At 42.1% G+C, this 15,003-nt stretch overlaps 1 protein-coding gene and 1 pseudogene across 1 annotated transcript in view; one reads left to right on the top strand and one right to left on the bottom strand.

Annotated features, from left to right (window-relative positions):
* Positions 1-7,099: 7,099 nt before the first annotated feature.
* The window catches only part of Radx (RPA1 related single stranded DNA binding protein, X-linked), a 66,966-nt gene continuing 59,062 nt past the window's right edge, over positions 7,100-15,003 (top strand). Inside the window, exon 1 of the mRNA XM_036174998.1 lies at positions 7,100-7,852. Within this exon, the coding sequence (XP_036030891.1) occupies positions 7,210-7,852 (643 nt within the window). The 5' untranslated portion in view covers positions 7,100-7,209. The remainder of the gene's footprint in view (positions 7,853-15,003) is intronic.
* Positions 10,631-11,557, bottom strand: LOC118573932 (annotated as a pseudogene).

Raw genomic sequence — 15,003 nt, forward strand, 5'->3', positions numbered from 1 at the left:
CACAGGTGAGGGAAAGATGCCCTCCACCCCTCACCCATTGCCATCTGTAGCTGTCCCCCAGGGTCGTGAGAGTGGGAAAACTGGTCCTGCCCCTGCCAGCTCCAGCACTCGGGAGAGTGGGCCTTACACCTTGCCTGGTCAGCACATTAGAGCTGACCCTGTGGCTGGGGTACAGGTGAGCCAGCCCTGAGGGTGTGAGAGCTGGAAAGCTGACCCCATCACCCTTTGTATGCCATGTGTAGCAAGGGTGAGGGAAAGATGCCATCCTCTCCCCCTGCCCCTTCCCACCTGTGGCAGGCAGGAGAGCTGGGCTAGGGGGCATGAGAGTGGGAGAGCTAGCCTTGCCCCTCACCAACTGCAGCACTTGAGAGAGCAGGCCCTGCACCTCACCTGGGCAAAACAGTAGAGCTGGCCCTGGTGGTGTAGGTGTGGGTGAGCTGGACCAAAAGGTATGAGAGCAGGAGAACTGACTCTGCTCCTTGCTTTCTGTTGCATTGGGTGAGCTAGCCAGGGCAGTGCTGGAGAGCTCATCCAGGCAATGACTATGAGGGAAAGCTGGCAGGGAGACCAACTCAGCTACCACCCAGGCCCAGAACCAGGGCTGTGAGTTAGCCCACCCTACATCCACATCATCTATGATCTGCTGGAGCATGTGAAGGGGCCGGACCTGCAGATCCAAAGCTGTAGGATCTCCATGACACAGGATAACAGGATATCCAAGAGGGGTCCCAGGGAGGGCCCAGTATTGATATGGTAGCTTAAGCCAGAGGCCTCAGACCAGACCAATGACTCATAGCAATGAACACTTGCAAGTAAAGATGGATGGACTATAGCGTGTACTACACTGGGTCATAGCTATATCTTCCACGCTGAGATTTTTGTTTTGTGCTGTTTTGTTTGTTTGTTTGGTTTTGGTTTTGGTTTTTTGCTTTTTCTTTTAAATTTTATTTTATTTTAGGGGTGAGTTTGCAAGGGAAGAAGGTGGGTAACAAAGGGATGGGGGAGAAAAATGGGATTGGGATGCCTGATGTGAAATCCACAAAGAACCAACAAAAAGTTTTTTAAAAAGAAAAGAATATAGAAAATTTGCAGTACACTAAAAACAAAACAGAATGAAAAACAAACAATCCTCCCCCCACCAAAATCATTGACTGCCTTTTATGCATTGTGAAGGAAGCACAGGGAAAACTGGGAACAAATCACTTTCTGCTCTCAAAAGGCTTATAATTTAGTTCCTTTTCATCCCAGGAGACAGTCAGCAACGTCTGCAGATATACTTGATTGATTGTTACAGTATAGATGGTAGGGAAGACCACGAACACTTCTAACCATTTCACAAACCACAACAACATGCCCAGTGACAACTAATTTTTTTCTAGCTTCAAATAGCATGAGTGCCCAGATGGGGAAAAGATTTCATTTTTTCGATTGAAAATCATTAGGTAATAAGTGATGAATTAGTGATATAAATAGTGAATGATGTGATTAAAAGATTATTGAAGGAGATGCCATGAAAGAAGGGGGGCTCAAGTGGAAGTATCTTACAACTCTTTTAAAAATGCAACCCCCTAGACACTACATACAACTTCTTTGACATTGTCTCCTGCCATTCTTCCTTTCCTCCTCTACTGCTGCCCACTTGTTTTTGCATTTTCTCGAAATTATCAAGTATGCTCTGTCTCATGGAATCTGCTATTGCTGCTACTTGGGATTCAAGTTCCCCGTCTTTGTTAAAGTTTCTATTGCTGTGACAAAACCCCATGACCAAAATAGACAAGCTGGGGAGGAAACCGTTCATTTGGCTTACCCTTGAAGGAAGTCAGGACAGGAACTCTAACAGGGCAGGAACCTGGAGGCAGGAGCTGATGAAGAGGCTGCAGAAGAATGATGCTTACTGGCTTCCTTCCCATGGCTTGCTCAGCCTGCTTTATTATAGAATTCAGGACCACCAGCCCAGGGATGGCACCATGTGGCCACAAGGGACCACCTTCCCCCATCAATTAAGAAAATACAACTGGAACCTCTGGAGGCATCACCATCCCTGACATCAAGCTCTACTATAGAGCTATAGTAATAAAAACAGCCTGGCACTGGTATAAAAACCGACATACAGACCAATGGAATCAAATTGAAGGCCCTGACATTAATCCACACACATATAAACACCTGATTTTTGACAAAGAAGCCAAAACTATACAATGGAAAAAAAGAAAGTATCTTCAACAAATGGTGCTCGCATAACTAGATGTCAATATGTAAAAGATTACAAATAGATCCATATCTGTCACTATGCACAAAACTCAAGTCCAAGTGGATCAAAGACCTCAACATAAATCCTGTTACACTAAACTTAATAGAAGAGAAAGTAGGAAGTACTCTTGAACGCATTGGCACCGGAGATCACTTCCTAAATAATATAACACCAACAGCACAAACACTGAGCACAACAATTAATAAATGGGACCTCTTGAAACTGAGAAGCTCTTGCAGGGCAAAAGATACAGTCAATAAGACAAAGCAACAGCCTACAGAATGGGAAAAGATTTCACCAACCCCACATCTGACAGAGGATTGATCTCCACAGTATATAAGGAACTCAAGAAATTAGACATCAAAATACCGAACAATCCAATGACAAAATGGGCTAAAGAGTTAAACAGAGAATTCACAAAACAAGAAACACAAATGGCTGAAAGACATTTAAAGAAATGCTCAACATCCTTAATCATCAGAGAAATGCAAATCAAAACAACTCTGAGATACCACCTTATACCTGTCAAAATGGCTATGATCAAAAACACTAATGACAGTCAATGTTGGAGAGGATGCGGAGCAAAGGGAACACTCCTTCACTGTTCTTGGGAATGCAAACTTGTACAGCCACTGTGGAAGTCAGTATGGCAGTTTCTCAGAAAATTAGGAATCGAAATACCTCAAGACCCAGCCATACCACTCTTGGGCATATACCCAAGGAGTGCTTAACCATACCACAAAGATACATGCTCAACTATGTTCATAGCAGCATTGTTTGTAATAGCCAGAACGTGGAAACAACCTAGATGCCCATCAACTGAAGAATGCATAAAGAAAATGTGGTACATATACACAATGGAGTACTACTCAGCAGAGAAAAACAATGACAGCATGAAATTTGCAGGCAAATGGATGGAACTAGAAAATATCCTGAGTGAGGTAACCCAGACTCAGAAAGACAAACATGGTATGTACTCACTCATAGTAGGATACTAGATGTAAAACAAAGATGACTAGACTGCTACTCACAACTCCAGGGAGGCTACCAAAAAAACAGGACCCTAAGAAAGACACGGGGATTGCCCAATGACAGAGAAATGGATAAGATCTACATGAACAACCTGGACGACAGTGGGAGTAATGAAGGGCAAGGTTGGAGGGAAAGAGAGCTTAGGAGAGCAGAGGCTCATCATTCCTCTCCACATTCTATTCTTTCCCTTGTAGTATATGTTTTAAAATTTTTATTGGTGGATTCTGCTGGAGTATCCACTACAAATAAGCACAGGAGGACTCCTGTTGCAAATCACCCTCTGGAGCGATGGAAAGATCTTTCTACAGACACTTGGAGGGGACCCAATCTGGTGTTGGTGTGGGCCCAGGGTTCTGCTTATGTCTTTCCTCAGGACAATGAAATTCCTCATTGAGTTTCTGAGTGCTGAGTGCGCCTTGTGTCTTCAGCTGAAGCCCAACATGGCAGAGACCTATTGAGCCTTCGTGAAAAACTCTCCCCTCCCAATGCCAATGGGGATTGAAAGCCCAATATGGCCAGCTTTGGCAAGCATTAACGTAAGGCTAGGAACTGCAGCCATGTGACTGCTTTTTCAAGTATGTGTGAGAATGTGTCACCCAGAAACCTAGGAGATTAAAGATAACACTGAAGATCATTGACCTCCATTTATTAACAGTAGCATGCCAGCTAAGCATTTTCATTCTCACAATCCTATTCAAGCTGGAGTAGTACCTACTTCTCAAGAGTGGCTCTGTGCAACATTTTTTGTCCTCCTGAAATTCATTTAGCCCCCTTTCAAGATACCTTAAAATTTGTGAGTCTGAATGTTGCCATTATGAGACCATTAGTTCTGCTCCTTGTGAGCTGCCTGTTTTTTCTTTATGGTTCTTAGTTGTTCTTTTGCAGAGCTGCCAGCTTAAGTCGTGCTGGGATCAAGAATAATGGGCCTCAGCTGTTGGTGTTCCTAGAGTTGTGTCCATGCCAATGGATACCCACATGCTCCAGAAGAGAATTTGAGATCGCTGCTGCCATTGTTGCTGTTGTAACAGTGACGACCACCACTACTACTGTTTCTGGGATTGCCATTTCATAATTGGTTACTACATCTAGCACAGTGGAGACCCTGGCAGCAAAAGTAGCTACCATAGTTAATTAATCTTTCATTCTATTGGGCATGACAAATTTAAATCAATAGTTATATACATTTCGATTGTCTTTGAAAGTTATAAATTTACAAACTCAAGTTCCATTTGCTTTTGGGATATCATCTTATAAGGTCTCCAATTTGCAGTAAGGCTCGTTAAGGAAGGGAATGACTCAGTTGCCTTTAGCCTACTGGCTATGGGTGGGTTAAGACTTCTGTTGGTCTTTTCTGTGTCGAACACACAGATTGCAAGCCCAGTGCCACTTAGAGATCTTTGGCAGCAGTTAACTCTGCAGCTCTCACACACACAATTGAGCCTGTATGATAATGAGTATTCAGAGACCGGTAATACCTGGGGGGTGCTCACCAACCTAAGACAGAACGCCTGTGTGGCCTGGACAGGTGTCTTTATGATGAGTAAGGTGAACTGATGATGTCCCACACAACCTAAGTCAGAAGCTCATTTTTTAGTAAAAGTTGGGGGGGACCTGCAGGTCCCTGGCCCCCATTTTGGGTAACTGTTGCATTGCTTGCCAACCTTGACCTTGATATCCTCCCTATGCTAATTCCCTGCAAGATTCCACTCTCCTGAATGCTTAAGGGAAGCTCCTTGTCTGTGTATCCAGCATATTGGGCGTTAACAGTTTAAATGCAAGATGTTTTACAATCTTGCATTTAAACTGTCCCTTGCCAAGAGCACCTAAGAAACATGTGGGTGGATGTGGATGTATCTCAGTTGATACTTGCCAAGCATGGATGAAGTCCTTCATTCTATCCCCAGACTCACATAAAACTGGGGTTGGTGTACATACCAGTGATGACAGAAAGGGGGGAAGCCTGCAGGCAAGAGGGCAACAGGTTCACCCTCAGCTGCAAACGAATTCCAAGCCAGTCTGAAATACATGAAACCCCATTTTAAAAAAGAGGGGCTGGGGGAAATGAATTATTTGTAGAATTACTATTATTCAAAAATTTAACAAAGGTAGAGTCGTTCAGCCCAAGCAATGGGGAGCTTGAACAAAGAGTGATTATAGTCATCCCTAGTGACCTACAATATTGCCTGCCTTGGAGCAGGGACTTCATAAATAATGAATAAAGAATGATAGAGTTCAAAAGATAATAGAAAGCAGGTCATAACCACCTTTAAGAAGTGTTCTTTAAAATTAATACATTCTGTGTATGATAGCAGAATGGATACACTTAATAAATATTGTATGTTTAATTCTAACTATTCTGCTCAGTATATTCACTTTACAATTATCTTCGAAATATTCTTTGTATTTAGAAATACAGGTTTTTTTTGTTTGTTTGTTTGGTTGGTTTTTTGCCAGAGCTGAGGACCGAACCCAGGGCCTTGTGCTTGCTATGCAAGCACTGTACCACTGAGCTAAATCCCCAACCCCTAGAAATACAGTTTTTGAACTGTGTATCCTTTCAGTATGTTACCTGGGCATTATATTAAAAAATAAAATGCATTTTAAAAGTGTAATCTCACCGGGAGGTGGTGGCGCATGACTTTAATCCCAGCACTCGGGAGGCAGAGCCAAGAAGGTCTCTGTGAGTTCGAGGCCAGCCTGGGCTACCAAGTGAGTCCCAGGAAAGGCACAAAGCTACACAGAGAAACCCTGTCTCGAAAAACAAACAAAAAAAAGGTGTAATCTCAAGGTAGATGTTTGGCGAGTCAATTCTATGTTGTTTGTTGTTGTTGTTGTTTGTTTTGTTTTATTTTGTTTTCTGAGACAGGTTTTCTCTGTGTAACAGTGCTTGCTGTCCTGGAACTCACTCTGTAGACCAGGCTGGCCTCGAACTCACAGAGATCCTCCTGCCTCTGCCTCCGGGGTGCTGGGATTAAAGGCGTGGGCTGCGGCCGCTGCCACTCAAACTGTACATGTTTTAAATTTTCATTTGCACTTACTAATTCACCCACTCTGCACTCAGGGAGCTACTGGAAATAATTATGTTAATACTAATAACAACAGCAGCTAAGTTTTTAGCAGACTTTTGTGCTTGTGACTCCCCTGAAGGCTGTGTATACATTATCTGATTTTGATCATACTACAGGAGATCAGAATTATCACGTTCGTGTATGTTTACTAATTTAATATGTTTGAATTTAAGAAACTATTTCTTGGCTACAAAGCACAGTGATAACGCTGAATGTCGTTCGTTTGCCAGCCCAAGTGCTTTAGGACTACTAGAGCCTCCCTTTTGCTGCTTCCTATTTTTCCGCTACATCTTGATGCTCTCCTTTGGGGGGGGGGAGCCCGCAGCGCTCTGCTCCTTGCTCCTCCTTCTCCCTGCTGCAGTGCTTTGGAAACCTTGATAACCACGCTTCTCTCCTCCCAGTCTCGTGCCTCTCTTCCCCTCCCAAAACGGAACTCAGGCTGAGGGAACCCAAGGATGGAATGTACGCCACGCCACGTACTTCTCTGGCGCTCTCCCTAGAAACCCAGTTTCAAAGTCTCAGTTTCGCGGCTCAGACAGCCGGCGGGGAGGCTGATGCGCATGCGCGGAATCTCGCGCCTTGCTGCTGGGCGGGCCCAGACCAGTGGGCTCCGACAGCCTCGCACCTCTGTTCGCCCCGACAGTGTCACGCGCACGCGCGCGCGTCGGTTCGCTCCGACAGCGTCGCGTGTCGGTTGGCCCCGTCAGTGTCGCGCGTCTGTTCGCTCTGACAGCCTCGTGCCTCTGTTCTTTCCGGTAGCATCGCGCTTCTCTCCCCAGTCAGCGGCTTATTTTCTCCCGGCTTTGGGACAGGGCAAAAAAAGCTTTTAAGAGTGAGGAGAGTTGAGGTTATCTCACAATGTCCGGTGAGTCGGGGCAGCCTGAGGCTGGACCCTCACACGCTGGCCTTCACTGGCCTCACCCCGAAAGAGATAGGGCTGGGGTCCCAGGAGGAGTGATCCGAAGGGTTGGTAACCAGAAGCACAGGTCCTGGATCCAAAAGGTTATTGAGCAAATAACGGGCTCCCCTAAACAGTGTGTCTCCCTTACGGAAGTGGTGCCCGTCACTGTACTGGCCGTCCAAAGATACCTTTTAGAGGATGAGCCACGGGACGTAGTGCCCAAGCCTCCCCTTTACTGCTATGATGTGACCATCTCTGACGGGGTGTACCAAGAGAAGTGCTACTTAGACCCCAGCTTAAACTTTCTCGTTTATCAGAATATTCTTAAAGTTGGCATAGAAATGAGAATTTCTCGAGTCTCGTGTCTTTACAACGAGAAAAGATTGGGCCAAGGAATCCTGTGCATAGATAAGGTCCACTGTGGGGAGACCCTAGATTACGTTTCCGTAGAAACTCCGTTTAGAAACAGAGCGCACGAGGAAAAGCCGGAGAGGCCGCTGAGAGGCGGCAGGAGTCACTACCTGGCTCTATGGAACAACGAAGATCCGTATGGAGACATCTGGAAGGCCAACAAACAACCTGAGGAATTCAACTTTCACAGTAAGCTAGTGGAGGGAACGGAGGCAGGTTTGAAAGAATGTTCAGAGCCAGTCTCAGACTCAGGGAGAAACCGTGTCTCCAAGACAAAGAGTAACAACAACAACAAAAACAGTTAGGTGTTTGGAACCCATGTTAACAGGAAAAGAAAATGTTTGTACTGGTCCTTACAAGCCGGGGGTGGGAAACAGCCTTAACTTCGTGCAGTCTGTTGCTCTTCAGTTTGATTGCAAAGTGCTCTTCTTGAAATACCTGACTGTGGTTTAAATTTAGTTCGACAGAAAGATTGAGGACTTGCTTTTCAGTACTCCTTCTGTGTTCAATATGTATGTTTGGTTTTAATTGCAACCCTGTTTCAGTTGTGAAAAATATATAGGTTGAAGAGTGTATTGATTTGGATTTTACATAAAAACCATGCAGCATTATATGTTTTAAAATTTAACATTTGTTCGGTGATGTGATGATTAACATTAACTAAAACACCATGTTTGTGTCATTGAATGTAAAAGTATTACTTTTAGAAGGTGTGATGATTATAGAAAGCCTTCAAATGATAATTTTTTCTTGATACAGGAAGTTCATATTTCCTGGATCAGAAGTAGGAAGTTAGGCTGAAAATGGCAGCTTGTCATCAATAAATACTCTTTTAAAATCTTTTTGTATTAACACATAAAATTAAGGCAGATAATAACACTACACACTAAACACATAAGAAACACACATTGGTAGGGAAAAAATACCATGGAAAACAACTAAAAAGACTATAATCTTCTATATTTTCTGGTTTTGGATTTTTTTGTTTTTGTTTTTAGAGGCAGTCTCATATATCCCAGGCTAGCCACCAATTCCTGCTCCTCCTGCCTCTGTCTCCCAAGTGCTGGGATTACAGGAGTACTTGTCTATACCTGAGGATTCAACCTAGAATTTCCTGCATGCTAAGTAAGCACTGCACCAGAGGAGCCAATTTGCCCAGCCCCACCCGTTTTTTCCCTTTATATTGTTATCACAGTGCCAAGTCAGAGGCATCTTACTATGATAAACAGGAGTAACAAATTTGAACATTAAAAGATAACTTGTTCAAAAATATGCATTTATAGTCATATCCATTCAAAATGAGAAAAGAAAATGTTAATAGAAATTTGTAATCAATGATGGCTTAGATAACTTAAGACCTAAAAGTGAAGTAGCTGTGGTGTGTTGTTCATCTATATTTTTAGAATTTAATGTATAAAAAGACAATTGACTCAGAATTTAAAGGGGGCTAATGTGTGTGTGTGTGTGTGTTTGTGTGTGTGTGTGTGTATACACATATATATTATAAAAGTATATTTGGTTTCTGTTCTTAAGTCATATCCAGTAGATATCAAAGTGATATTTTATTACAAAAAACTATGTCCATGTGCTAAAAAATTCAAACTGTGTATTTTAAAGTATGTTGTGTTAAAATTGAGAGGTCCAAGTATATTAAAACTGTAGTAATAAGATCTAGGAAGTAAGTAAAATCAAAACTTCAGGTTTGCTGTGTGTTTGAAATTGTAAATAATAAAATTTGGAATTAGTAAAATGCATTTTAAATCTTTGTATGTCTTCAACATTCCTATCAAAATTACAAACTTGAGAGTTTGGTTTTAATTTTTGAAAACATAAAATTTAATTACAAAATATTAATTTAATAAAAATAATTATGCATTTCAGGCACCTCTGGGGTATTTCTATAAACATAATATTCTACAGTGTAGAAATATGATAACTTGTATAATTGTACCTGTGTAGGTTAGTAATTTATTATTTTAAGCTTTCTCAGTATTGTGAACAGTGCCAAATATAAGTAAGATGTGTAAGAATTGGTTGTATTTGAGTATTTCTATTGAAAGGATGGATTCCTAGAAGTAGAATTTCTGGGTTAAAGAATATCTGAGGGTTTTTTTAAAATTCATTGGGCATTGATAAATTGTTTTCTGAAAATCTGTACTAATTTAAATTGAACTGCATATGTATGAGTGTCCATGTCCCCATATCGCGCTCTTCTAAAATAGTATGCTTTGGCTTTGTTCTGTTTTTCTTTTAGAGTTAGGAACTGACCCTGGGTTTTCCAGTGTGCCACAGAGGAAGGGCTTTATAGCTGAGCCACACTCCAAGTTGGCTTTTTATTATTCATTTACTGGATTTCTTTGCTCAATAGGTATTAATTTGTGTGTGCTATGTACTGCAGATTATTTTTGCAGTGACCTGCCCCTTTTCTGTAAACTTTGCTTAAGTTCTGTGCCTTTGAATCTTTTTATTAACTTTTATCTTTATACAGTAATATGAAAAGGGTTTATACAACCCTATCAACATGGTTATATGGTCACCCTCCCATCAAGATCTAGAAAACTTCAGGTACCCTAAAAGATTCTGTCTTGCTCGTTCCTTGTTTATACCCTACTTGAAAAGTGGCAGCTCACATTGCAACCTTACTTACAAACATCATTTTTTTCTATTTTTTTTTTAAATTATTATTTTGAGACAAGGTGTCATACCTCAGACTGGCCTTGAACTTATCCCCTGACTCCAGCTTCCAAGTGCTCGGACACACCAGGCTTAGTTTGTTTTTGTACTTTTAATTTTTTGGCTCTTTGCAGTTTATTGCATGAAGGAGTTACACTAGTCCAAGTTAAAAGCAGACCCCAAACGATTACATTATACAAGCTGTGAGGTTTTTAAACTCGTGACAAGGGACAGAAGGGAAATTCCACTCATTACAAGGAATTCCTCACTTAAGCTTCAGAGAGTCACAAGCACTCAAAACCCATGGACCTTCAGCTGGTCATCCTTAGCCAGTCCAGTCTTTATCAGGAACTGGCAAATGTTCTTGTGCTGGTCACCCTATAGCTCAATTACTTCTCCATATTCTGGATGCTCAATTACAGTATCATTGCAGGCAAATTTCTTCTTAAATGCTTTGACTAGTTTCTTTTTATCATAATCATCAGCGATCCCTTGGACAGTAGTAAAGGTCTTCCTGCCGTTTCTCTCTTGAATTCTTATATGGCTACAATCCTCAGTGCCAGCAGGAAGCAGGTCATCACCCTTAATTGCGTCAGCAAAGTGGTTGAAAGAGTTCAGGTTTTGGATAGCAGATCTGTGATTCCTTTTCCTAGGTGGAAATGGCCTGCAGCCTTCAGAAGGCCATTGCAGCAGGGAGAAGGCAGGGGCGGCAGGAAGTGAGGAGGCTCGAAGGAGAGGCAGCTGAGTCCTCAGTGGCAGCTCAGTGACTGGGGCTCTAGTTTTATTTATTTTTTTCTTTTGGTTTTTCGGACAGGGTTTCTCTGTGTAGCTTTAGAGCCTGTCCTGGAAGTCACTCTGTAGCCCAGGCTGGCCTCAAACTCACAGAGATCCACCTGCTTCTGCCTCCCCACTGCTGGGATTACAGGCATGCGCCACCACCACCCGGCTAGTTTTAATTTTTTACACTTATTTATTTGTGGGTATAGGGGTGGCAGGGCAGAGAACACAGGAGTACCTTAATGTCACTGTGAGTGTGTATAGGTCATAGAAAAACTTTGAGGTGTGGGTTATCTCCTTGCACCATATGGGTCCAGGGTGGAAAGCACCTTTACCCACTGAGTCATCTTGCTTGCCTTTTTTCTAGCTTTTGGAGACAGATTCTTACCTTACAGTCCAGGATGGCCTAGAATTCAGTTCTGCAGTCTCTGAGATCACAAGCATGTGTACTGCTATGCACTCCTTTTTGTTGTTTACCTTGTTTGTTTATTATTATTTGTGTGCGTGCGCGCGTGTGTGTGTGTGTGTGTGTGTGTGTGTGTCTGTGTATGTGTGTTTGAGTGCTTTGCCTTTATGCATATATATGCACACTGTGTGAGCCTGGTGCCCAAGGAGGCCAGGTGTTAGATGCCCTGAAACTGGAGTTACAGATGATTGTAAGCCATATGGTTGCTGAACACTGAATACATATCCTCTGCAAGAGCAACAAGTACTTTTAACTGCTGAGCCATCTCTCCAGCTCCTGGAGAAAACTACTGAGTTCTGCCATTGAATCGTGAAAACAGCCTGAGACAAAATGTCAATTACTAGGTCTGGTTGTATTAACACAGGACTTCATGCAAAGCAGGGATTATTTTATTTTATTTATTATTTTATTTTTTTAATTTAATTTTATTTTTGAGATGGACTACAGTACATGCTGGTGTGGAACCTCTGTTCTTCTTTCCCAAGCCTCCTTAGTCCTGGGGTTAAGAGTATATGCTACCAAATCTGGCTTTATTTATTTATTTACTTACTTACTTATGTGTGTTTGGCTAGAGATTGAACTTGAACCTTGCCTATGCTCTGCAAGAACTATATTACTGAGATATATCTTTAACTCTTACTTTTTATTTCGAGACAGGGTCTGATTTAGTTGCTTAGATTGACCTTCAACTCACTCTGTAACCCAAGCAGGCTGTCTTCCTGCCCTAGACATCACCAGCCCTGGCTGTACTGCTGTACTGGTAGTTTTTTGTTTGTTGTTGTTGCTTTTTTTTTTTTTTTTTGGTGTGTGTGTGTGTGTGTGTGTGTGTGTGTGTGTGTGTGTGTGTGTTTGTCTGGTTGGTTGGTTGGTTGGTTGGTTGGTTGGTTGGTTGGTTTTTCAAGACAGTTTCTCTGTGTAGAGAATTTCTCTGACTTTGGATCCCAGCTTCCACATTAAATAAAAAGCTTGGTACTGTAGTGTTTGAGACAGGAGTGAGAGGCCCTCCCTGTCTTAAAGGAGTAAGGCAGAGTGATAGAGCTGGATCCCTAATGTCCTCCTCTGCCCACAACACATGCTCATACATTATTAACTGTATTATTAATAGTATTAATTGGTTATATCTTACTGGTGAATGTTACCATATAAGTATGATAGTTTTCCATATCAGTATGATATATTTCTTGTTGCCTCAAATTCTGTTCTTTCTGATAATGATATTTACCATTTTGGTGGCATTTAGAGTAATACTTATAAATGTGAGTAGTCTACTCACACTTCAAAGGTGCTTTTTTTAGTGTGTGTATATGTGTGTGCATAGTTGCGCATGTGCACGTGTTTGTTTGGAGGCCAGAGGACAACCTGGAATTTCAGTCTTTAAGTGTCATCCACCATTTTACTTTTGAGTCACTGGCTTGTGACTTAATGAGTAGGATAATGACCCAGCAAGACTGAGGGATCTCTCTGTTTCTGTCTTCTACTGTGCTGGGATACAAAGCTGTACTACCATGGATAGGTTTTTGGTTTTTTTAATGAGGAGTCAAACACAAGTCCTCATGTTTGTAAGGCAAGCAACTTCCTGAGTAAGCTATCTTTCCAGCCCCTCAAATGTATTTTAGAAAACAGATTTCTGAGTCCTACCATAAGTTTCTGATTTATTAAAGTTACGGTAGAGTCTGATAAGTCTTGTCACCCTGAAGGTCTCTTCCCCGAGGCAGCAAATCCAAATCAGACCTAATCAGAAAAATCCCAGGTTTATTGGTTAAAGGGATCCCTGCTGATTCTCTGTCCCAGCCCCTCAGAGAGGAGACCAGGAGGAGAGACTGGAAGAACCACATGTCTCTTTCCTGGGATGCAGCTTATACACCCTGTGGAAGTGGTCTTGTGCCTCTCTGGGGGAGGAGCTGTGTTTGGGAGGCTTTGAAGGAGCGGGATTAGGGGAAAAGATAGGGGAGGGGAGTTGAGATGGATCTTCCACCAGAACAGAGTCCTACAAATTTGCATTTCTTCCCTGGTGGTGATGCAGATCCAGCAGAAACCACACTTATTTTATTTTTTAAATAAAATTTTTTCATATATTTTACATACTGACCTGTTTCCCCTCCCTCATCTCCATGCAGAAAGGAAACTACACTTTCAACATCACTGAACCAATGTACCTTTTTTTCCAGTCTTTAATTTCAGTTTTGTTTAATTTCAGTTTTGTCTTTTCTAAGAAGGATACTGTTAAGATTCATGTATGTGAGGGCACATGAGCATGGGGGAGAGGGGCATTCTGAACGTGTGTGTGTGTGCGCATAGTAAGTGCGGAGTCCAGAAGTCAAACTCAGATATTATTACACAGAAATATGAGTATTTTGATTGCATATGTATCTGTGTAACACATGATTGTCTGATGCCCACAAAGGCCAGAAGAAGGTGGTGGATCCCCTGGAACTGAAATTACAAAAGGTTGGGAGCTGCCGGCCAATGATGGGAATTGAACCTCAGTCCTCTGAAAAAGCAACCAGTGCTTTTAACTGATGAGCCATCTCTCCAGCCCCAAGAAGCTATTTTCTATTAAGCTAAAGTGATTCATACTAATGTAAAATAGTCTCACTTTCTCACTGCATTCTCCTCTCCTCTCTCCCTCTCCCCCTCCCTCCCTCCCTCCCTCCCTCCCTCTCTCTCTCTCTCTCTCTCTCTCTCTCTCTCTCTCTCTCTCTGTGTGTGTGTGTGTGTGTGTGTGTGTGTGTGTGTGCGCACGCGCATGCGCAAGTTGAATCTAAGGCCTTATGCATTCTAGAAAGGTGCTGTACCACTGAGCTAAATTCCCAGCCCTTCCAAATATTGATTTTTTTTCTTTTTGTCAGTACTGACAATTGAATTCATAGCTTCATGCATAGTAAGCCAGTGCTCTACAAACTAAGCTATATTCCCCAGTCCTAACTTTATTCAGAAGAAATGGTAAGTTTTCAAAAGAATGTTGTTTGTAGTAATATATTTAGGTTTATTTTATTAAATTAATTGATGGTTTCTTCATTTATAAGTGTATAATTTAAATATCAACTATTCAGTATAATACACATAAAAAAAGCTCTTTTTGTTTGTTTGTTTGTTTTTGGTTTTTGGTTTTTTGAGACAGGGTTTCTCTGTGTAGCTTTGGAGCCTTTCCTGGAACTCACTCTGTAGCCCGTACTGGCCTTGTCTGCCTGCTTCTGCCTCCAAAGTGCTGGGATTAAAAGCCTGGCGTTATTTAATATCTTTTGGACCAGGCATGGGAACTCACGACTTTTATCTGAGCCCTCAGGAAGCAGAGGCAAATGGATCTCTGAGTTTGATGCCAGCCTGGGCTACTTAGTGAGATCAAGGCCATCCAGGGCTACATAGAGAGACCCTGTCTCAAATAACCTCCCCCTGCAATAAAAGGTATTTACTAATTTTTAAG

The sequence above is a fragment of the Onychomys torridus genome, chromosome X (genome assembly GCF_903995425.1).
Source record: "Onychomys torridus chromosome X, mOncTor1.1, whole genome shotgun sequence".
NCBI lineage: Eukaryota > Metazoa > Chordata > Mammalia > Rodentia > Cricetidae > Onychomys > Onychomys torridus.